At 50.5% G+C, this 23,374-nt stretch overlaps 2 protein-coding genes across 2 annotated transcripts in view; both read right to left on the reverse strand.

Annotated features, from left to right (window-relative positions):
* The window catches only part of LOC136627327 (zinc finger protein 585A-like), a 55,595-nt gene extending 54,247 nt beyond the window's left edge, over positions 1–1,348 (reverse strand). Inside the window, exon 1 of the mRNA XM_066602342.1 lies at positions 1,063–1,348. Coding sequence (XP_066458439.1) covers positions 1,063–1,111 — 49 coding nt within the window. The 5' untranslated portion in view covers positions 1,112–1,348. The remainder of the gene's footprint in view (positions 1–1,062) is intronic.
* LOC136627323 (zinc finger protein 585A-like) overlaps positions 1–23,374 on the reverse strand; it is a 194,404-nt gene that overhangs the window by 125,021 nt on the left and 46,009 nt on the right. The window lies entirely within an intron of this gene.

Raw genomic sequence — 23,374 nt, forward strand, 5'->3', positions numbered from 1 at the left:
ACATCAGATAGTGGTGACAGTAGTGACAGAATAGTGACCGGTGACATCAGATAGTGGTGACAGTAGTGACAGAATAGTGACCGGTGACATCAGATAGTGGTGACAGTAATGACAGAATAGTGACAGGTGACATCAGATAGTGGTGACAGTAGTGACAGAATAGTGACCGGTGACATCAGATAGTGGTGACAGTAGTGACAGAATAGTGACAGGTGACATCAGATAGTGGTGCTGGTAGTGACAGAATAGTGACAGGTGACATCAGATAACGGTGACAGTAGTGACAGAATAGTGACCGGTGACATCAGATAGTGGTGACAGTAGTGACATAATAGTGACCGGTGACATCAGATAGTGGTGACAATAGTGACAGAATAGTGACCGGTGACATCAGATAGTGGTGACAGTAGTGACAGAATAGTGACCGGTGACATCAGATAGTGGTGACAGTAGTGACAGAATAGTGACAGGTGACATCAGATAGTGGTGACAGCAGTGACAGAATAGTGACAGGTGACATCAGATAGTGGTGACGGTAGTGACAGAATAGTGACCGGTGACATCAGATAGTGGTGACAGTAGTGACATAATAGTGACCGGTGACATCAGATAGTGGTGACAGAATAGTGACCGGTGACATCAGATAGTGGTACAGTAGTGACACAATAGTGACCGGTGACATCAGATAGTGGTACAGTAGTGACATAATAGTGACCGGTGACATCAGATAGTGGTACAGTAGTGACATAATAGTGACTGGTGACATCAGATAGTGGTGACAGGGAGGGGGCGTGGCTTGGCACTCAGAGGGAGAAGTTGCTGAACTCCATTGCTCCTGCTACCAGCCAGAAAAAACAAAGTTTCCCTTCCTCTCCTGACTCCTAGAGGCTTCTTATCGGGTCCCCATAACCCTCTACAACCCAGGGGAGCTCAGAGCTGCGTCTTCTGCTGAGCTGTGGCTCTGATTTACAGCCTACCGCGGCCCATTGAATCCCTGGGGCCTCCGGCCTGAAGTTACACCCTTCCCCCACTGCCAGACAGGGCTCCAAGCCTTCCCCATACCAGCTTGTAGAAGGTGCTGCTCCGGAGTTGAGGGGATTCCCTGCCACATTCCCTGATTCCTCCGGCACTGACAATCAGTGAAGTGGAAACTTCCTCTCACATCTCCCTTATCCTGCGCTGAGCCGTCCGTGCAGAGAGCAGGGCTCGGTGTAAACACTCGCCCTTCCCCCCTGCATCTGGGACACTGATAAGGGCTCTGCAGCCCAGGGACTGCTATAGTGGGGAGGCTGAGCTCTGCAGCCACAGAGGACACTGACAGGGCTGAAGATACAGGGAGAGCTGCTGCTGTATCACAGACATAAGGGAGAGGGGCCGACAGCAGCTGCAGAGCATTACACAGCACTAGGAGAAAGCCTGCAGCTCCAGCTCTGAGCAAGAGCGATCCCCTCCCCCCTCTGCTGGTGGTCTGCAAAACTCCACTGAAACCCTTGAGGAGCAGAGCCACCATCATAGGAGAGAGACTGGCACATACATCCAGAGGCTGCAGCCCAGGACCCCCTTACTGTGCTCACTCATCACACTCCAGAAGCAGCACATCAGCAGCTAGCAGACAGTGCCTCGCATTCTTTCTGTGGCATTTACCCCCCACGCTCTCTGACACTGGTATGTCTCCTTTCTTGCCCATGAAAACACAGTGGGCGACATTTGGTCTCATAGGTGAACGTAAGTCCCTAATGTAGTCCTACCAGTACCAAGTGCCTACAGAGGTCGCCGACTAGAGGAGATCCTAATCCCTACCCCAACCTTATAGCTTGCTGCCTAACTGCTGTAGCTATCGACATCATGAGTCTGCTGAAAACGGGAAAAAAATACTCCATCGCACTCAGCGACCAAAAGATCATCAAAGCTGCTACCAACACTGACCACCTTCGATGAATCTTCCCGCTCATCAACGGAGGACCCCATACCCTCCCTAGACTGTGCTTCAGGATGTCCTGTGGAGTTGGAGGCTACTGCAGCTTCCCTCTCCGATTCACTATTACCCCAAATTCAGCTAATGCTGAAAAAAGAATTATCACAAATCTCTAACGACATAACCTCCAAACTCGTCAAAGAAATCCGAGACCTTCAATACCGAACAGCTGCGCTGGAAGACCGCATGGATAATGCAACTACAGTCCTTGAGTCCCACGAAAAAGAAGTGGAGCAGCTACACGAGGAAATCCTCATCCTCCATGAAAAGTGGGAAGACGCTGAAAACAGAGCTCGTAGAGACAACCTACGAATACAGGGCCTCCCAAAATCCATTCAAGATCTTCAATCCACCAAAACGGTCCTTTTCCAGGAGTTATGCCCCAATATTCCTATAGAACAGCTGCAGATGGACAGAGTCCACAGAGCTTTGAGAGCCTGCAAGGCTGGGGGCCCACCAAGAGACGTTGTCCTGAAAATGCACTACCACCACTAAAGAACAACTGCTTAATACGGCTCGCTCCATCTCAAAGCTCTCCTTCCAGGGTCACGATTATCAATTATCCCCTGACCTGGCCCCTTCAATGCTTCTAAAAGGAGAGCTCTCAAGCCCTATTTGGAAATTCTGCAGCAAAAGCGCATTCAGTATAGGTGGGGCTTCCTGTTTAAACTGACATTCCCCTTCCAAACTAAGACCTATACTATCCTGTCCCCGGAAGGAGCTTGGCGCTGCTTCACTGACCTGTGCTTCCAACTCCCAGCCCAGCAACCAGGCTCACCAGATGCATCACAACCCTCTAGATCTCCCCGGAGACCAATGAGCAACTGCGAGCCATAATTTTGGGAGGTGCTCCCTCCCACCATTCAAGTCGGACTGACCTTGAGGGTGCCTTTCCAAGAAAAATATCCAACTCCAACTAAAGAGTCTCCAACACCCTTAAATACATTGTCGGACATGTTATGCCCATGGGTATACTTTCCTTTCTCCAAAGCCTTCCCAACTCCTATGTTCCACAGGCGAACTTTATAGCCTCCTAATGTGAACGAAAAATATATGATTGACGCGGGCAACTCGGCAGCGATACCTCTATCACTTACGGACTACCTTCATGTATGCATATAGAATCGCCCCTCCGCCAATAGAAGTAAAAAAGAATGAAAAAAAAATAAGGACTGGAATGAGGGAAATGGAAGGTTCTGCCAGATACTACCCATGGACTGGGATTCTGGTTATCTTTGGTCAATGGACTCTAGAGTTTAGTTCTTGGGGCCTATACGCCCTACACTACAAACCACCTCTCCTTTTCTAATTCTTTCCCCCTTCTCTTTTTTACCTTACTTTTATTTTCACTTTTCCTCTGCTTCTTCCTTTCCTCTCTCTTATTTTTTATTTTATCCCCCCACCTCCCCATGAACTTGGATCTCCTCCTCTTCATATTTTGTAGAAAGCTTAAGAGCGCCTCTTTGGCACTGTTGCGGTGTGTCGTTCCCACGAATAGTTGCTGTTGTGGCCACCAAAATAGCTCTTCCCATGCAAGTTATTTGTAATGTCTTAAATGTCTTCCGTCTTAAATGTCTTCCATGTTGAATTTACAGGTTGGCCACCTTCTCCACATCCCTCCCACCCCCCCTTTCCCTCACTCACTTCCCTTGTTCTTCTCTCGTGGGGCTGGGACCCCCAGATATGCAATCTTTACAGTTCTTTATATCACCCCCATGACTTTAAAAATTATCTCGCACAATGTGCAGGGCTTTAATTCCCCCAAGAAACGATCCAAAGCTTTCCGCTATTATAAAAGAGTGCATGCCGATATTGTATGCTTACAAGAAACTCATTTCTCCACTAATTCCTCCCCGCGTTATCTCTCCACCCATTACCCCACTTTTTTTTCATCAACCGCTTCATCCAAAACAAAAGGGGTCACAATATGCTTCAACCGGTCCATCCCCTTTACCCACACAACAACTATTTCCGACCCCGAAGGCCGTTATCTATTACTCACGGGTATAATTCAAGATGTCCCGGTAACCATTGTCTCTTACTATACCCCCAATACCAGACAAATCAATTTTCTTAAAACATTTTTGAACTGGTAGAGGCAAATAAACATGGGACGGTCATACTGTGCGGAGACTCAAATTGCATTTTGGACCCGGGCCTGGACAGAAACTACATAACTCTTCTGACACCTCTGCTACCACCCCAGCCATCCCTGTCACATAACCTTCGAGTATTGCTTGGCCAGCACCACCTAGTCGATTCCTGGAGGGAAACCAACCCCACTACCAAAGATTTTATGCATTTTTCAGCCCCACATTCTCTATACAGGAGAAAAGACTGCATTCTAATACCCACCTCCTTCCTGCCGCAAATAACCTGTTCTAAAATTCTCTCTGTTCCTTGGTCGGACCACAGCCCAGTATCAATATCATGCAGCTCTTTAATGTCAAAGCCCACTAATACCACATGGGCCATTAATGATCCCCTTCTAGCACTCCCCGAGGTACTGTCTCTGATAACACCACAATTAGAAGAATACTTTGCTATAAAAACCCCTCCGCCTCCTCGCCCATCTCGCTGTGGGAGGCGCATAAGGTAGTTCTCCGCGGTGCCCTTATCTAAATTTCAGCCTGGCGAAAGAGAGCGCCTATCCCGACAACTAGAATTAGAGCAAAAAGTTCTACAATTAGAAGACAAGGCCAAAAAGTACCCATCTCAGGAGAATTTAAGATTAATCGCTCAGGCTAGGACAGAACTAGACCTATGTATTTCAGAACTCGTTGAGTGCAAACTAAGATGGTCCCACCAACGATTTTATGTGTTAAATAACAAACCGTCTACTCCCTTAGCTCGCAGGCTATGAGCCAGCCCCACGATATGCCCTTTTTCAGGCTCCGTACTAGGCATAATACAATCACGGCAAACCCACTCACTATAGCAGTGGTGGCGAACCTGTGGCACGCAGAGCCCTCCCTACTGGCATGCACCCCATCGGCCGCTCACCACTTGTGAATACCAGCAGGAGCCGCGGCTTCCCTGCCGGCATTCACAAAAGGCACTGCTAGCCGCACTGATCCCGGCACACACTGACTTCAGTGTGCAGCTGGAATCCCCCTCCCCCCTGCCCCGACGTCTCCTACTACTTGGTTCCGCCGGGAGGTGGGAGGCGTCTAGCAGCACACTGAAGTCAGAGTGTGTGCCGGGAGCATATTAACTCTTTCTTCCTCACTTCTGCCACAATCGGCAATTCCCAGCAACCTGATTGGTGAATCAGCCAACCCAAATAACCAAACAACCAATCAGGTTGCTGGGAATTACCTATTGAGGCAGAAGTGGGTAAGAAAAAGTTAATATGCATGCTGGGACCATCGCTGACTAGAAGAGGAGCTGAGCTTCCAGGAGGAGGAGATAAGTATGTGGGTCTCGGGAGGGGCACTGTGGGGTGTCACTACTGCACTGGGTGGCCACTGGGGGTGTCACTACTGCACTGGGGGTTGTCACTACCGCACTGGGGGGGCCGCTGGGGGGTGTCACTACCGCAATGGGGGGGCATCTCTACTGCACTGAAGGCCACTGAGGGGTGTCCCTACTGCACTGGGGGCTGCTGGGGGGGGGGTGTCCCTACGGCACTGGGGGCCGCTGCGGGGTGGGGGTCACTATTGCCGCTGGGGCCGCTGTGGGGTGACCCTAATGCACTGAGGGCCGGGGTGGGTGGGGGGGGGTCACTATTCTCTCTGGGGCCGCTGTGGGGTGGGGGTCACTATTACCTCTGGGGCCGATGTGAGGTGGAGGTCACTTACCGCTGAGGCCGCTGTGGGGTGGCGGTCACTATCACCACTGGGGCCGCTGTGGGGTGGGGGTCACTATTACCGCTGGGACCGCTGTGATGTGGGGGTCACTATTATTGCCTGGGGGGTGGGTGCCACTATTACTGCTGGGTGGCGGTCACTATTATCGCTGGGGCTGCTGGGGGGGGGGGTCACTATTACCGCTGGGGGGTGGGAGTCACTATTACCGCTGGGGCTGCTGTGTGGTGGGGGTCACTATTATCGCTGTGGGGGGTCACTATTACCGTTGGAGCGCTGTGGGCTGGGGGTCACTATTACCGCTGGGGCTGCTGGGAGGATGTTACTATTACCGCTGGGGTATGTTTACAGGTGGCAGAAATGGGCAGGGCTGTTTCAAAATAGACAGGGTGCAGATTTTGACTACTTTTTGGATGCGGAAATGCTGCAGAATTTTCCACAGAAATCTCCGCTGAGGACGTTCTGCAGTATTTCCGCATCCAAAGAGCAGTCAAAATCTGCGCGCTGTCTATTTTGAAGCGGCCCTGACCTTTTTAGAACGACGGGGGTAAAATCATGCGTTGTGATAAGCCCCACCCCCTGGCATGTTGGCACTTTGCGATAAATAAGTGGGTTTTAGGTTGCAGTTTGGGCACTGGGTCTCTAAAAGGTTTGCCATCACTGCACTATAGTATCAGAGTTCAGACAATTTTTGGATAAACCTTACTCCCAGTCAAATCACCCGTCCCCTGAACAGCTAACCTCTTACTTTCACGATATTACATTTCCCATTCTTCCTAGCTCATTCTTAGAATACTTGGCTGCAAAAATCAGGAGAAGAAGTCACAGAAGCTAAAAAAAACATTGAAAATTAATAAACAGCCGGGACCGGATGGCTTTTCTTCTTCTTACTATAAAAATTTTCCCCCCATTCTGCACACACATCTTGCAAATTATTTTAACGCCGTCTGAGATGGACAGCAAATAGGTCAGACTTCTCTCTTGGCAGCCATCTCCATGATACCAAAGTCTGAAAGAGATTTGCTAGATAAACAGAACTACCGTCCCATATCCTTAATAATGTAGACATGAAGCGTCTTACCAAAATTTTGGCCTCTCGTTTAAGTGCAGCTTTACCATCATTAATAGTGTGAGGTACTGAGGGGCGTAGTGGTGGATGGTCGCTACGTCGCCCCTCGGTTCCGGTATTACGCATAAGGGGGCTGGAGGAAGGTCACGTCCCGCTATTGGGACGTGGGAAAACCTGGAGTGTAATGTGGTCTCCAGCAAGCAGTTGCTGGAGATCTGTTCTTTAAAAATCCGGGGCTGGTTTTTTTGGAATGGATGTCAGGTTGGTAGTGGTGCCATCCATTCCACTTCCTCCACTACAGGGTGTGGGCGAGGTCAATCAGCCCAGGGGCTGAGACTGAGCCAGAATGGGGCATATAAAAGGTAGCAGATGCACGGACACAGGGGGGGACTAAGATGACTGCTGAACCCGGGCAGCCTGTGTGACCGGCTGGAGTCAGGAGCCCTGCCTTGCGCTGCACTTACCAAGAGCGACCTGGTCAGGCCGGGACGGCCTGAGAGCTGTATATTTGGACTATAATTTTTGTTTGCCTGAAGCCAAGGCTGGACTTTTGTTTTCTGTTATAAAATAAACGCAGGTCACGCCTGCTTTTGGACTACAGACGCTGGTTTTCCGTCTCTGATTGCCGCCAACCCGCACGCTACCAAGCTGTCCTCCCACATATGGTGTTTCGGATGCGGGCAAGAATTGACACCAGCGGATAACACTGCATGTCCTGGGTAAAAGCCGCTGGCGCCCTATCTAAAAAGACTGCGGCCATGGAGGACCTGGTGTGACAGCTGGTGCAGATTTGTTTACAGCAACAAAACGCCCAGGCAGAGGCACGGCAGATGCAACAAGAGACTAATCGCCTCCTAATGGAGCAAATGGCAACACTGCGGGAGGCGGTGGTGATGCAACAGCCTGCGGTCACAGCAAGTCAGAGCACCCACCCCCAGGGGGCCCAAGGGAAACAACCATCCGCAAGGGCCTCGGTGCAAGCTGCGCTGCAAAAGATGACTGCCGCAGATGACATGGAAGCCTACCTGCACGTCTTCGAGAGGATTGTGGAGCGAGAAGGGCTGCCCACGGACCAATGGGCAGATGTTGTGGCCCCTTTTCTGTCAGGGGAGGCCCAAAAAGCCTATTACGATCTGAGTGAACTGGACTCCCATAACTACGCCAAACTGAGGGCTGAAATACTGGCACGACTGGGAGTGACCATACAAGTGCGTACAGGCCGGGTACATGCCTGGAGGTAATCAGAGAGCCTACCACTGCGGTCCCAAATGGATGACTTGATACACCTTGTCTCCAAGTGGCTTCAGCCAGAGGACTGCACTCCTCCGCAATGGTAGTGAGGGTCGTCCTGGATATCTTCCACCGTTCCTTGCCACCTGCTGTACAGCGTTGGGTGGGACAGGCTGGGCCGACTGACGCCAACCACCTCGTGAACCTGGTTGAGAGGTATTGTGCCACGGAGGAACTGTTACAAGCCTCTACGAGACGGGGCCACGCCAGAGAGGAAAAGGGTCCCCGTCGAGATGGTAAGACTGTACCATATTCTGCTCCCAGGGGGCCTATGTGGAAAAAGGGAGGGGGCTCAGGGGGCGAGCCAGTGGTTGGCTCACACCAGGGCGCTCGAGAGCGGGACTCCTGATGCCTACAGTGCTGGCGGTGCCACGAATGGGGTCATGTTGCAGCACACTGCCCCCTAGGCTCCGAGCCCATGGACTGCAGCTCTGGGCGGAGGGTCTCCCTGTAAGCACGCCCCGCGCTCGCCGCCAAAACCTGTCCGGGGATGAGCCGCAGGTATGTTCGGTGAACATTGGGGACTTCCTGATACAGGCTCTGTTGGACTCCGGGAGCCTTGTGACCCTAGTACATGGTTCGTTGGTGAACTCAACCTCCTACAATGGAGGCCGAGTGGGTGTACTGTGCATCCACGGGGACACTCGGGAATACCCCACCGCTACCGTACCAATAGCCACCCCTTGCGGCACCACTACCCACGAAGTAGGAGTGGTTAAGTCCTTAATGCATGAGGCTATTATCGGAAGGGACTTTCCACTGTTCTGGGCCTTGTGGAGGAAAAGGACTTTGGACAATAAAAATGTGGTTAATAATGTGTGTCAGGAGGTAAACCCTGAGCCGTATGACCCGGACACGGCTGGCCCCGCAGGCGGGGTGACCATCCGTGACGATGACAATTGTGCCCTAGCTGATTGGCTGGCGACACTGAAAGCCCGGCAGACGTTCCTGCCATGCCAGAACTTGAGGTGTCGCGTGAAAATTTCTGGTCTGCTCAGCTGAAAGACCCAACATTGATCAGGGCCCGTGAGGCCGTAACAAAGGTAAACGGGGTACCTCAAACTCTAGGTGGGAGTGAAGCATACCCGTATATAGCTGTTAACAATGACATGTTGTACCGAGTGGATAAGGTGCGCGGGGAAGAACTGGAACAGCTAGTGGTACCCCCACCCTATCGCCAGGTAGTTCTCGACCTGGCTCATAAACATGAGCTTGGAGGTCATCTGGGGGCGGAAAAAACCCGCGAACAAGTGTTGCAACGGTTCTATTGGCCCGGGGTACATGAGGAAGTTAAGCGGTATTGCGCCTCATGTCCTATATGTCAATTAACGGCCCCTAAACCTTATTTCAGGAGTCCATTGGTGCCCTTACCCATTATCAAGGTACCATTGGACTGGATTGCCATGGATTTAGTCGGCCCAGTAGTGAAGTCCGCTAGGGGACATCAGTATATACTGGTCATTCTAGACTATGCCACGTGGTATCCGGAGGCAATTCCCCTAAGAAACACCTCCTCCAAACTCATTGGCCGAGAGCTGTTCCAGATGTTCTCCCGCATCGGTATTCCCAAAGAGATCCTTATCGATCAAGGAACTCCGTTTATGTCAAAAGTAATGAGAGAGATGAGCAAACTTCTAAAGATTAAACAACTGCGTACCTCAGTATATTACTCGCAAACTGACGGCCTGGTCGAGAGGTTTAATAAAACTTTGAAGAGTATGTTAAAAAGGGTGGTCAGCCAAGATAGAAAGGATTGGGATTGTTTGTTGTCAGCCTTGATGTTCGCAATACGTGAGGTTCCCCAATCCACAGGTTTTTCTCCATTTGAACTGCTGTATGGTAGACACGCACGCGGTCTCCTCGACCTGAGCAAAGAAACTTGGGAAAGTGAACACACCCCCTACAAAAGTGTGGTAGAACATATTTCAGTAATGCTGGACAGGATAGCAGCTGTCATGCCCATCATAAAGGAACACTTGGAACAGGCACAAGTGGCAGAAAGTCAAGTCTATAACAGGTCGGCCAAAGTCAGAACCTTTCACCTGGGGGATAGAGTGTTAGTTCTGGTGCCTACCGTAGCGAGCAAGTTCTTAGCCAAATGCCAGGGGCCCTATGAGGTGCTTGAGCGCATAGGAGAACTCAATTATAAAGTGTACCAACCTGGCAGGAGGAGGCCGGAGCAGGTGTACCATGTGAATTTTCTTAAACCCTGGAAAGAACAAGAGTCTCTGGCAGCGGTAAATGCGCCGAGCAGCGAAGTTTTTGTGAAGTCCATGGACAAAGCTCCTGAAGTAGCTATCTCAGGGTCCCTATCTAAGGTGCAAAAACAGGAGGCAAAGGAGTTGGTACTTCAAAACGCTGATGTGTTTTTGGAACTACCGGGACGTACATCAGTGATCAAACATGACATCGTCATGGAACCCTACGTACGGGTCCGGATGAAACCCTACAGAATTCCTGAAGCACGTAGACAGGCTATATCAGAGGAGGTAAAGAAGATGTTGGACCTTGGGGTCATTTAAGTGTCAAAAAGTGAATGCTCTAGTCCCATTGTCCTGATTTCTAAGCCCAATGGCACCTTGAGGTTTTGCAACGACTTCCGGAAGTTGAACGAAGTCTCTAAGTTTGACTCCTACCTGATGCCACGAGTATATGAGCTAATAGAAAGGCTAGGACATGCCAGGTTCTTCTCTACCTTGGACCTAACTAAGGGGTACTGGCAGGTACCACTTACCGACGAGGCCAAAGAAAAGACTGCCTTTTCTACTCCCGAGGGACTCTTCCAGTATGTCTGCCTACCTTTTGGGCTACATGGGGCACCGGCTACGCTCCAAAGAATGATGGATATCATCCTGAGACCTCACCGTCGGTATGCCTCTGCCTATCTGGATGACATCATTATATTTAGCAACGACTGGAAGAGTCACTTGGCAAAAGTACAAGCGGTAGTTAATTCCCTCAGGGATGCAGGGTTAACGGCAAACCCCAAGAAGTGTACGTTGGGAGTGGAAGAAGCACATTATTTGGGGTACATAATAGGACGAGGAGTTATTAAGCCCCAAATTAATAACGTAGAGGCCATCCAAAACTGGCCCCAACCATTGACCAAGAAACAGGTGAGGGGTTTCTAGGAATTATAGGCTACTACCGCTGGTTCGTCCCTAGCTTCGCCACCATAGCAGCGCCCTTGACAGAGCTAACAAAAGGAAAAAGTTCCACCATGATCAAGTGGAATAACGAGCCCGAGCAGGCATTTCGGAAGTTAAAGACAGCCCTGTGTAGAGAGCCGGTCTTAATTACTCCCGACTTCAGCAAAACATTTGTAGTACAGGCAGATGCGTCTGATGTAGGTGTGGGGGCTGTCGTTTTCCCAAGTGGTTAGAGGCGAGGAGCACCCAGTCACCTATCGTAGTAGGAAACTTACCCCCGCAGATAGAAATTATAGCATTGTGAACGAGAGTGTCTGGCGATAAAGTGGGCTTTAGAGTGCCTACGGTACTATCTGCTTGGACGACATTTCAGATTGGTGACAGACCACTCCCCTCTCACCTGGATGAGTCAGGTCAAAGAGCGAAACGCTCGGGTGACGAGGTGGTTCCTTACTTTACAAAACTTTAAATTTGATGTAGCGCACAGGGCTGGCAAGCTACAAGGAAATGCGAATGCGTTGTCCCGAACCTACTGCTTGAGTAGTAAAAGTGTTCGCCCCTACGGGTTCGAGCAGAGGGGGAGGGTATGTGAGGTACTGAGGGGCGTAGTGGTGGATGGTCGCAACGTCGCCCCTCGGTTCCGGTATTACGCATAAGGGGACTGGAAGAGGGTCACGTCCCGCTATTGGGACGTGGGAAAACCAGGAGTGTAATGTGGAGATCTGTTCTTTAAAAATCCGGGCCTGGTTTTTTTGGAATGGATGTCAGGTTGGTAGTGGGGCCATCCATTCCACCTCCTCCACTACAGGGCGTGGGCGAGGTCAATCAGCCCAGGGGCTGAGACTTTGCCAGAATGGGGCATATAAAAGGTAGCAGATGCACGGACACAGGGGGAACTAAGATGGCTGCTGAACCCGGGCAGCCTGTGTGACCGGCTGGAGTCAGGAGCCCTGCCGTGCGCTGCACTTACCAAGAGCGACTTGGTCAGGCCGGGACGGCCTGAGAGCTGTATATTTGGACTATAGTTTTTGTTTGCCTGAAGCTAAGGCTGGACTTTTGTTTTCTATTATAAAATAAACGCAGGTCACGCCTGCTTTTGGACTGCAGATGCTGGTTTTCCGTCTCTGATTGCCGCCAACCCGCACGCTACCAAGCTGTCCTCCCACAATAGGTAAGGACCAAGTAGGGTTCGTTCCCAGATGACAAGCTCCAGACAGCATACGTCGAAACACCCATCTCATCCACATGTGTCACACAGAACAGTGACCGGTGACATCAGATAGTGGTGACAGTAGTGACAGAATAGTGACAGGTGACATAAGATAGTGGTGACGGTAGTGACAGAATAGTGACCGGTGACATCAGATAGTGGTGACAGTAGTAACAGAATAGTGGCAGGTGACATAAGATAGCGGTGACGGTAGTGACAGAATAGTGACCGGTGACATCAGATAGTGGTGACGGTAGTGACAGAATAGTGACAGGTGACATCAGATAGTGGTGACAGTAGGGACATAATAGTGACAGGTGACATCAGATAGTGGAGACAGTAGTGACAGAATAGTGACCAGTGACATCAGATAGTGGAGACAGTAGTGACAGAAAAGTGACAGGTGACATCAGATAGGGGTGACAGTAGTGTCAGAATAGTGACCGGTGACATCAGATAGTGGTGACAGTAGTGACAGAATAGTGACAGGTGACATCAGATAGTGGTGACGGTAGTGACAGAATAGTGACACGTGACATAAGATAGTGGTAACGGTAGTGACCGGTGACAAGATAGTGGTGTCGGTAGTGACAGAATAGTGAACGGTGACATCAGATAGTGGTGACAGTAGTGACAGAATAGTGACCGGTGACATCAGATAGTGGTGACGGTAGTGACAGAATAGTGACCGGTGACATCAGATAGTGGTGACGGTAGTGACAGAATAGTGACCGGTGACATCAGATAGTGGTGACGGTAGTGACAGAATAGTGACCGGTGACATCAGATAGTGGTGACAGTAGTGACAGAATAGTGACCGGTGACATTAGATAGTGGTGACAGTAGTGACAGAATAGTGACCGGTGACATCAGATAGTGGTGATGGTAGTGACAGAATAGTGACCGGTGACATCAGATAGAGGTGACAGTAGTGACATAATAGTGACCGGTGACATCAGATAGTGGTGACAGTAGTGACATAATAGTGACCGGTGACATCACACACGTCTTCTATGGTCTAGATGGCGGATAGAATTATGTTGCTCACCGACGGATCCTCCGTGTTGCTCCCTACAATTTCTGCGTTCGCTCCGGACGTTCCGCAGGTTTTTCTTCTCTTCTACAACTTCTGACTTGCAGTGAATGTAATAAACAATGGCGCTGCTCTCCATAGACGGCGCTTCCCTGTGTGGGAGACTCACACCGACCTACAGATGACAACGTGCCGCCTTCTTCCTGTCACTGCAGAAAGCCCCTGAGCTGCCGTCTGTCGGAGATCCCTCAGTGAACCCCTTCCTCACAGCTCCTATAGGACTCAGTGGCCAGTGCAGGGTTACAGTGATTAACCCTTAAACTCCTAATTGTCCCCCACTGCTGTGTGAGGAGCACATGTCACCTCTCAGGCAGTGAAAGAGTTACAGCTGGTAACTTCAGGGAGAGACTCTCATCATCCACCAGGGGGCGCCAGCTCCTTCATGAGGACACATCTTACAACCTGCTGATGCCAGAAGGTCTCACAACACTACCGTACCTCCACTGGGGGTAGATGCTGGAATGGAGGGGCTCATGGGTGCTCTGAAAACAGGAAGTCACATGGTCGGAGGTCACATGACTGTAAGGGGAGGGGTTTACTAATAATGCTTTCTGTGGAGAGAGGAGAAGAGGAGGCTGCTGGGAGGGCTGCACGTAAAATGCAGGAAGACTTGGTCTTGTTGCCCCCAAGATTCCTTTTTCTCTGTGTGAGGATGCTGCCCCCTCCTGGTCAGAGGGTCCCAGTCCTTCACCCCTCAGGATTCCTCTTTCTCTGTGTGAGGATGCTGCCCCCTCCTGGTCAGATCATCTGGTTCTTAAACGCCCAGGATTCCTCTTCCTCTGTGTCGATGCTGCCCCCTCTTGATCCGAGGGTCCTGGTCCGTCACCCCTCGGGATTTCTCCTTCTCAGTGTGAGGATGCTGCCCCCTCCAGGTCAGAGGGTCCCGGTCCTTCACCCAACAGGATTTCTCCTTCTCAGTGTGAGGATGCTGCCCCCTTCTGGTCACAGGATTTCGGTCCTTCACCCCCCCAGGATTTCTCTTCCCCTGTGTGGGGATGCTGCCCACTCCTGGTCGGTTTGTCTCGCTTCTTCACCCCACAGGATTTCTCTACCTCTGTGTGAGGATGCTGCCCCCTCCTGGTCAGAGGGTTCCAGTCCTCCACCGCACAGGATTTCTCCTTCTCAGTATGAGGATGCTGCCCTCTCCTGGTCAGTGGGTCCCGGTCCTTCTCCCCCAGGATTTCTATTCCTCAATGTAAGGATTCTGCCCCCTCCTAGTCAGAGAGTACCAGTCCTTCACCCCAAAGGATTTCTCGTTCTCAGTGTGAGGATGCTGCCCTCTCCTGGTCAGAGTGCCCTGGTCCTTCACCCCCCCCCCCCCCCCCCCCCCCCCCAGGATTTCTCTTCCTCTGTGTGCGGATTCTGCCCTCTCCTGTTCAGTTTCTCGCACTTCTTCACCCCACAGGATTTCTCTTCCTCTGTGTGAGGATGCTGCCCCTTCTGGTCAGAGTGTTCCAGTCCTTCACCCCACAGGATTTCTCCTTCTCAGTGTGAGGATGCTGCTGTCTCCTGGTCAGAGGGTTCCGTTCCTTCATCCCTCCAGGATTTCTCTACCTCTGTGTCGATGCTGCACCCTACTGGTCGGACAGTCCTGGTTCTTCACCCCCCAGGATTCGTCTTGCTCTGTGTGAGGATGCTGCCCCCTCGTGGTCAGAGCGTGCCGGTCCTTCAGCATTTCTCTTCCTTTGTGTGCGGATGCTGCCCCCTCCTGGTCAGAGGGTCCCGGTTTTTCACCCTCAATGACTTTGCTCCCTCTGTGTGAGAATGCCTCCCCCATCCTGGTCGGAAGGTTCTGGTCCAAAACCCCCCAGGATTTCTCTTCCCCTGTGATGGGATACTGCCCTCTCCTGGTCAGAGGGTCCTGGTCCTTCACCACCAAGGATTTCTCTTCCTCTGTGTTAGGATGCTGTCCCCTTCTGGTTAGAGGATCCCAGTCCTTCACCCAACAGGATTTCTCCTTCTCAGTGTGAGGATGCTGCCCCCTCCTGGTCAGAGGGTCCCGGTTCTTTACCCCCCATGATTTCTCTTCCTCTGTGTGAGGATTCTGCCCCCTCCTGGTCTTAGGGTTCCGGTCCTTCATCCCTCGAGGATTTCGCTTCCTCTGTGTTGATGCTGCCGCCTACTGGTCGGAGGGTCCCAATCCTTCACCTCCCAGGATTTCTCTTCCTCTGTGTGAGGATGCTGCCCTCTCCTGGTCAGAGGGCCCCTGTCCTTGACCCCCCAGGATTTCTCTTCATCTGAGTGGGGATGTTGCCCCCTCCTGGTCCGTCACCCCAAAGGATTTCTCTTCCTCTGTGTGAAGATGCTGTCCCCTCCAGGTAGGAGTTTCCCGGTCCTTCACCCAACAGGATTTCTCCTTCTCAGTGTGAGGATGCTGCCCCCTCCTGGTCTCAGGGTCGAGGTCCTTTATCCCACCAGGATTTCTTTTTCTCTGTGTGAGGATGCTGCCCCTCCTGGTCAGAGAGTACCAGTCCTTCACCCCAAAGGATTTCTCGTTCTCAGTGTGAGGATGCTGCCCTCTCCTGGTCAGAGTGCCCTGGTCCTTCACCCCCCCCCCCCCCCCCCCCCAGGATTTCTCTTCCTCTGTGTGCGGATTCTGCCCTCTCCTGTTCAGTTTCTCGCACTTCTTCACCCCACAGGATTTCTCTTCCTCTGTGTGAGGATGCTGCCCCTTCTGGTCAGAGTGTTCCAGTCCTTCACCCCACAGGATTTCTCCTTCTCAGTGTGAGGATGCTGCTGTCTCCTGGTCAGAGGGTTCCGTTCCTTCATCCCTCCAGGATTTCTCTACCTCTGTGTCGATGCTGCACCCTACTGGTCGGACAGTCCTGGTTCTTCACCCCCCAGGATTCGTCTTGCTCTGTGTGAGGATGCTGCCCCCTCGTGGTCAGAGCGTGCCGGTCCTTCAGCATTTCTCTTCCTTTGTGTGCGGATGCTGCCCCCTCCTGGTCAGAGGGTCCCGGTTTTTCACCCTCAATGACTTTGCTCCCTCTGTGTGAGAATGCCTCCCCCATCCTGGTCGGAAGGTTCTGGTCCAAAACCCCCCAGGATTTCTCTTCCCCTGTGATGGGATACTGCCCTCTCCTGGTCAGAGGGTCCTGGTCCTTCACCACCGAGGATTTCTCTTCCTCTGTGTTAGGATGCTGTCCCCTTCTGGTTAGAGGATCCCAGTCCTTCACCCAACAGGATTTCTCCTTCTCAGTGTGAGGATGCTGCCCCCTCCTGGTCAGAGGGTCCCGGTTCTTTACCCCCCATGATTTCTCTTCCTCTGTGTGAGGATTCTGCCCCCTCCTGGTCTTAGGGTTCCGGTCCTTCATCCCTCGAGGATTTCGCTTCCTCTGTGTTGATGCTGCCGCCTACTGGTCGGAGGGTCCCAATCCTTCACCTCCCAGGATTTCTCTTCCTCTGTGTGAGGATGCTGCCCTCTCCTGGTCAGAGGGCCCCTGTCCTTGACCCCCCAGGATTTCTCTTCATCTGAGTGGGGATGCTGCCCCCTCCTGGTCCGTCACCCCAAAGGATTTCTCTTCCTCTGTGTGAAGATGCTGTCCCCTCCAGGTAGGAGTTTCCCGGTCCTTCACCCAACAGGATTTCTCCTTCTCAGTGTGAGGATGCTGCCCCCTCCTGGTCTCAGGGTCGAGGTCCTTTATCCCACCAGGATTTCTTTTTCTCTGTGTGAGGATGCTGCCCCTCCTGGTCAGAGGCTCCCGGTCCTTCACCTAACAGGATCTCTTCTTCTCAGTGTGAGGATGCTGCCCCCTCCTGGTCACAGGCTCCAAGTCCTTCATCCCTCGAGGATTTCTCTTCCTCCGTGTTGATGCTGCCGCCTACTGGTTGGAGGGTCCCGGTACTTCACCCCCAGGATTTCTCTTCCTCTGTGTGAGGATATTGCCCCCTCCTCGTTAGATGGTACCAGTCCTTCACCCCGCAGGATTTCTCTTCCTCTGTGTGAGGATGCTTCCCCGCTCCTGGTCAGAGCGTCCCTGTCCTTCGTCCCCCAAGATTTCTCTCCCTTTGTGTGAGAATGCTTCCCCCTCCTGATCGGAAGGTCCTGTTCCATAACCCCCCAGGATTTCTCTTCCCCTGTGGTGGGATACTGCCCTCTCCTGGTCGGAGGGTCCTGGTCCTTCACCACCCAGTATTTCTCTTCCTCTGTGTGGGGATGCTGCTCCCTCCTGATCGGAGGGTCCCGGTACTTCACCCCCTGGATTTCTCTTCCTCTGTGTGAGGATGCTGCCCTCTCCTGGTCAGGGGGTCCTGGTCCTTCACCCCACAGGATTTCCCTCCCTCTGTGTGAGAATGCTTCCCTCTTCTGGTCGGAAGGTCCTGGTCCATAACCCCCCAGGATTTCTCTTCCCCTGTGTGGGGATGCTGCCATCTCCTTGTCATAAGGTGCCAGTCTGTCAACCCCCAGGATTCCTCTTCCTCTGTGTGAGGATTCTGCCCCCTTCTGGTTAGAGGGTTCTGGTCTTTCGCACCACAGGATTTCTCCTTCTCAGTGTGAGGATGCTGCCCTCTCCTGGTCAGAGGGTCCCGGTCCTTCACCGCCCAGGATTCATCTTCCTTTGTGTGAGGATGCTGCCGACTCCTGGTCGGAGGGTCCCGTTTCTTAACCCCCTGGATTTCTCCTCCTCTGTGTAAGTATGCTCCTCTCTTCTGAACAGAGGGTCCCAGTCCTTCATCCTTCTAGAATTTCTCTTCCTCAGTGTCGATGCTGCGCCCTACTGGTCGGTGGGTCCCGGTTCTTCACCCTCCAGGATTTCTCCTCTGTGTGATGATACTACCCCCTCCTGGTCAGAGGATTCCAGTCCTTCACCCCACAGGATTTCTCCTTCTCAGTGTGAAGGTGTTGCTCTCTCCTGGTCAGAGGGTCCTGGTCCTTCACCCCCCAGGATTCCTCTTTCTCTGTGTGGGGATGCTGCGCCCTCCTCGTCAGATCATCTGGTTCTTCAATGCCCACAATTCCTCTTCCTCTATGTGAGGATGCTGCCCCCTCTTGGTCCTGTGATAGACATGATGATTATTTATAAAATGTCTATCGATTTGTATAACTCAAATGTATTATGCTATTGTAATGCCTTCAGCCTAATATGGAACTCTGCTGCATAAGGAAAGAGTTAAATCACAGTGTTATACACAAGCAATATATATATATATATATATATATAATATATATATATATATTATCTTGGATGAATCCCCAGCTCTGCCCCCACGCTGAAACTTCTACAACAAAGGAATTCCTTCAGCCTGAGCACATGTTGATAAGACTTGCCACATACACAGAAACTGCTTAAGGTTGCCTGCATAGAGGGCAGAGTCCATGCTACATCAGCATTTGGAGAGGGTGGGCAGAGAGGTGGGGGATGCTATATGATCCGACAAATGAGAATCTTATATGTTACTGATGTAATCTGTTGCACGCCCATTAAAGGCGGTTGTCATGTGTTATAATAAAAGGCTTGAGCCTCTATACATTGTAGAGACTCTCCCAGTTTTAGACCAGCATTTGTGTCTGATTCTGCGCGACGATGTGTGCACACGATATAATTCGGAAGCTACAAAATACCCCAAAACCTGCTGGAGAAAACTATAATCCAGAACAGTGGCGTCCCTGGGTGGGCGAGTGGATCTGTGAGGTCACAGCCTGGAACGTACAGAGATCGGCAGATGGCACGCAGAACTCAGGGGCCCGAAAATCTACAGAACACGGTAAGATTGCTTTATGTAAATCTACCGATGTGAGCTGGGTTCTGACTGCTTTTCTGCCTGTTCCTGATCCAGACTGGACTTTCACTGAAAGACAGGTAATAACTCTAGTTCTGTCCACTCGGAAAATCACCATGTTACCTGTCTAGGGGTATTTTGTATGCTGTTGTGTCTGAGACGGTTAAAAATTGTTTATGCAAGACCAAGAGATAAATTCTGTGAGGGTTAATGTGTCGGGAGGGCGGACTCGGCTGTTTAAGTCTGAGGGAGCACGCCGAGAGACACTTACTCCTAGGAATCTAGTGTGAGGTTAGGAAGATTTATGATACGTATACTTACATTTATGATTGAGCGTGTTATGTTCTCATATGTGAAAAGGTATATACGTGTGAAGTATAGCCGTGGTGTGACGGCTGATGTCTCCAGAATATTATTGAGGTTTTGGTCATTTAAAATAATCGTCAGTCTCTGTGTATAGCTAAAATGTCCTGTCTAGAACGTGTACAAGAAGTGCTCTTGGGGACTACTAGACGGTGGGTTGTTAAAAAAGGTAGATGAGATATATACCTTGAGCAGTTGTGGGTATTCTCCAGTAATCCCGTCTGTTTGGTACTATAGAAAGAATGTGCAGTGTTGATTATTGGGGGGAGGGCTGCTGATAAGAGTGAACTGAGAGCATTTCTCAATTAACCCTTTCTGTTTACTTTGTCTTTCCCTGTGTTTTGTAGAATTAATGTGCATTGTAATCTGAGTGGGAAAGAGAGGTTATATTGGAAGGATTTGAAGATAGAATGAGAAGGTTAGGCATAGACGCAGGTTGTTTAGAGAATGGGGAGCAAAGTGAGCAAGGGCAAAGGTCATAGAGCTTGTGATCTGGTTGCTGAAGGGAGCAGAGTTTACTGAACATGTAGAAATGTTATACAATGGGAAAGGACCAGGAAAAGTTGCAGAAAGAAATGTCAGGTCATGGACAGATAAGATAGACTGTAGAAAGTTTACAGAAGATGAGCAGGAAGCCTAGCAGAAAGAAAGGTGTTTTTAGATTGCTAGGAGGAGGTATAATGTAGTTAAGAGATTGAAGAGGGGAAAGCATGTAGTGGGGTATGTGTATTGCTAATGAACAATGTAATGTCTTTGTGTTGACTACAGCCCCTCCCTGTAATGGCGGCCGTGCTTGCAATGTTTACAATCCAACATAGTGTGACTCTGCAGTAAATGTAGTGAGGCCTGCCCCCACCCTGAAGTAACTTCCCCCCCATGTGCTCACTTTCAGGGTGTGTGATGTTACTTCTGGTCCCTCCCCATCCGGGACAGGACCTGGCCCCGCCCCTTCCTCCTCCAGCGGCCATTTTGCCTCACCTGGAAGTGCTGCTGCCCCTGGCCCCGCCCCTTCTTCCGGCAACCATTTTGCCTCACCTGGGAGATTTGTAGCTCCGCCCCTTTCTGCCTCTGGCGGCCATTTTGCTGCACTTGGGAGGCCTATATTTCCCCAATGCCACTGTATCCAGTGCTAACATAATGATTGTCTGAAGTAAGGTTTTGTTTGACCGGACTTTGTTACACTCCAAGATGTGGCCACTTTGGATGTGTGATAAGTTCAGGGAAACAAACCTTTGTGGAGATGCAGCTTGGGACATAGTAGATGACTAAGCTGGTTTATAGTGCATGGAAGATTGGAGTTGATGCATGGGGGGCAGAGACCAGGAATACATGACAGGGGACGCTCTCTCATGTTCCCAGGGGCTCTGTTTTCCACTGCCCGCTTCTCCAATGGATACTCAGACCAATGATGTTATGGAAGGCTCCTACAGATGGAATAATTTCACTATAGTCACCCAGCAAACTTTTTCATGCAATTTGGTGAAGTAATTTTACTTTTTATGTGAAGAAAGAGGGACTGAATTGCCCAGAGTAGGATGTTAATTCATCCGTATTCTTTAGTTTTTCTTTAAGTCTTTTGTATATTCTAGTGTCAGTCTACACTGAAGCTATAATTATATTCCGACAGGAGAGTAAAAGCTAAACGCTGGCCATACCCTGAAATACTATTACACTGGGTGACGTAAAATTTGACTTGTGTTGCGCCCCCTTGTGTTAAAAAATGCTAACTGCGACCTGAAAGGAAAAACATTTTTTTGTAAGATTTTCGCTCAGACTTCGCTGCATACAATGTCACCTTGACCTTCAAAGTGCTTGTTTTTGTGCCTCTTGGTTTACTAGTTTGAACGCAATGACTCTTTTTCCATTGAGTATTGCGGTTCAAAAGGGGGGAGGCAGAGGTGATCTGGGCCATAGATGATCTAGGTGTTGTAGATCAGCGATTGGGTTTGAAAAGAAAAAAAATAAATAAATGATTTTGTGCTACAAGATTCCGAGCCATGTGAAATAGAACATCAGCACGATTATTTAGTACTAATTCAGTAAGAAACTGCAGATATGCAAACAGTTATCAGAACCTCTGTTGATAATGCATATGTTGAGCTTTTTGCAGATGGTACCAGGGTGAGGATTGATGACTCCACATCGGATATGCAGTGGTCACACAACAAGATGTCCTAGAAGCAGAAGCTCTGCCTCCGCATGTCACAGTACAAGAAGCGGAATTGAAGGCCCTCACTGAGGCGAGTAGAGTGGTGAGAGGTAAGACGGCAACCATTTACACTGACTCCTGGTATGCATCTGGCATAGCTCATGATTACGGCCCAATATGGAAGGCCAGACAGTTTTTTTTACCTTAGCAGGACAACCAATTGAGAATGGTGCAGCGGTACAGAGTCGCATGGAGGTCCTACTTCTACCTGACAAAGTTGAGAGTTCGCACCGATTCCTACACTGGAGAGGCGAGAGACGACACCCTCGCTGACAGCATAGCAAAGGCAGCGGCCCTCAAGCCGTGGAAGAAAGAAGAAAGATACTGGCAGCATGAGTCAGTGGTAAAAAACTTTGGACATTGACAAAAATTTGGACTTTGATATGCTAAAAGACTTTTACAGTTACAAGCCAGCAAGGAAGGAAAGAATAAATGGACTAATATGGGAGCAGCAGAAACAGGACAGCGTGTGGTGAACAGTCAACAGCACTTGCCCACCACAGTTCCTGTATCCCATGATGGCCCAGCTGATGGACGGAAAGACCCACCTAGTAAAGCAGTAATGACGACGACGCTTGAAAGACGATGGGCGACTTCTGGGTTCTCTGTAGCTGCTGCATCATTTGTCCGGTTTAGCATGATCTATGCCATAGGTGAGTCAGGGCAGAAGTAAATTTGCCACATCACACTTGCCGGGACCACTCTACCCATTTCAGGGATTGCAAATTGACTACGTTCAGCTCCCACTTGTTGGGAAGTATGAATACGTGCTTGTTGTTGTTGATGTCTTTGCAGGTTGGAGGCCGACCCTGTCACCAAGGCAAACAAGTAGGTAACCGCAAAGAAGCTCATGAACGAGGTAAACTGTGAATATGGGGTACCAGAGGTGATTCAGAGTCAGACAGAGGTATAAACTTCGCAGGTGAATGTAACATGTCATGTCTGCTCTGGGTGTATCCCAGGCCTTTTACATACTCTACCATCTTTAGAGTAGTGGAAAGGTGGAGAGACGAAGTGGCACGCTAAAAGTAAGATACTTAAAAATGACGCCACTTTGGAAAGACTGTCCTCCAATAGCCTTATACAGTGTTAGATATGAACCCAGGGGGGATTATACATTATCTCCCTACGAGATTGTTTGGGCTAGCCCCAAGGCTAGGTCGTTACTATCCTCAGTAGTTACAATTACAATCTGATGTGTTGACTGAGTATGTGATTTCCGTTGCTAAAGAACTAACCAAAGCCTATGCACAGGTGTTCTCTTCCAGACTCAGAGGCAGACACTGGGACACATATCTTGCAGCCTGGGGATTGGGTGCGCATCAAGAAGTTCCCCAGGAAGCACCCTCTTGAGCCCCGATTTGATGGCCCCTACCAGGTGCTTCTGACTACTGCCACAGCTGTGAAACTAGCCGAAAGACTTACATGGATCCATGCTTCATACTGTAAGAAAGCTTCAGATCCGGGAGACCAGTCTTAGTTGTGCCAA

The sequence above is a fragment of the Eleutherodactylus coqui genome, chromosome 5, assembly GCF_035609145.1.
Source record: "Eleutherodactylus coqui strain aEleCoq1 chromosome 5, aEleCoq1.hap1, whole genome shotgun sequence".
In the NCBI taxonomy this organism is placed as follows: domain Eukaryota; kingdom Metazoa; phylum Chordata; class Amphibia; order Anura; family Eleutherodactylidae; genus Eleutherodactylus; species Eleutherodactylus coqui.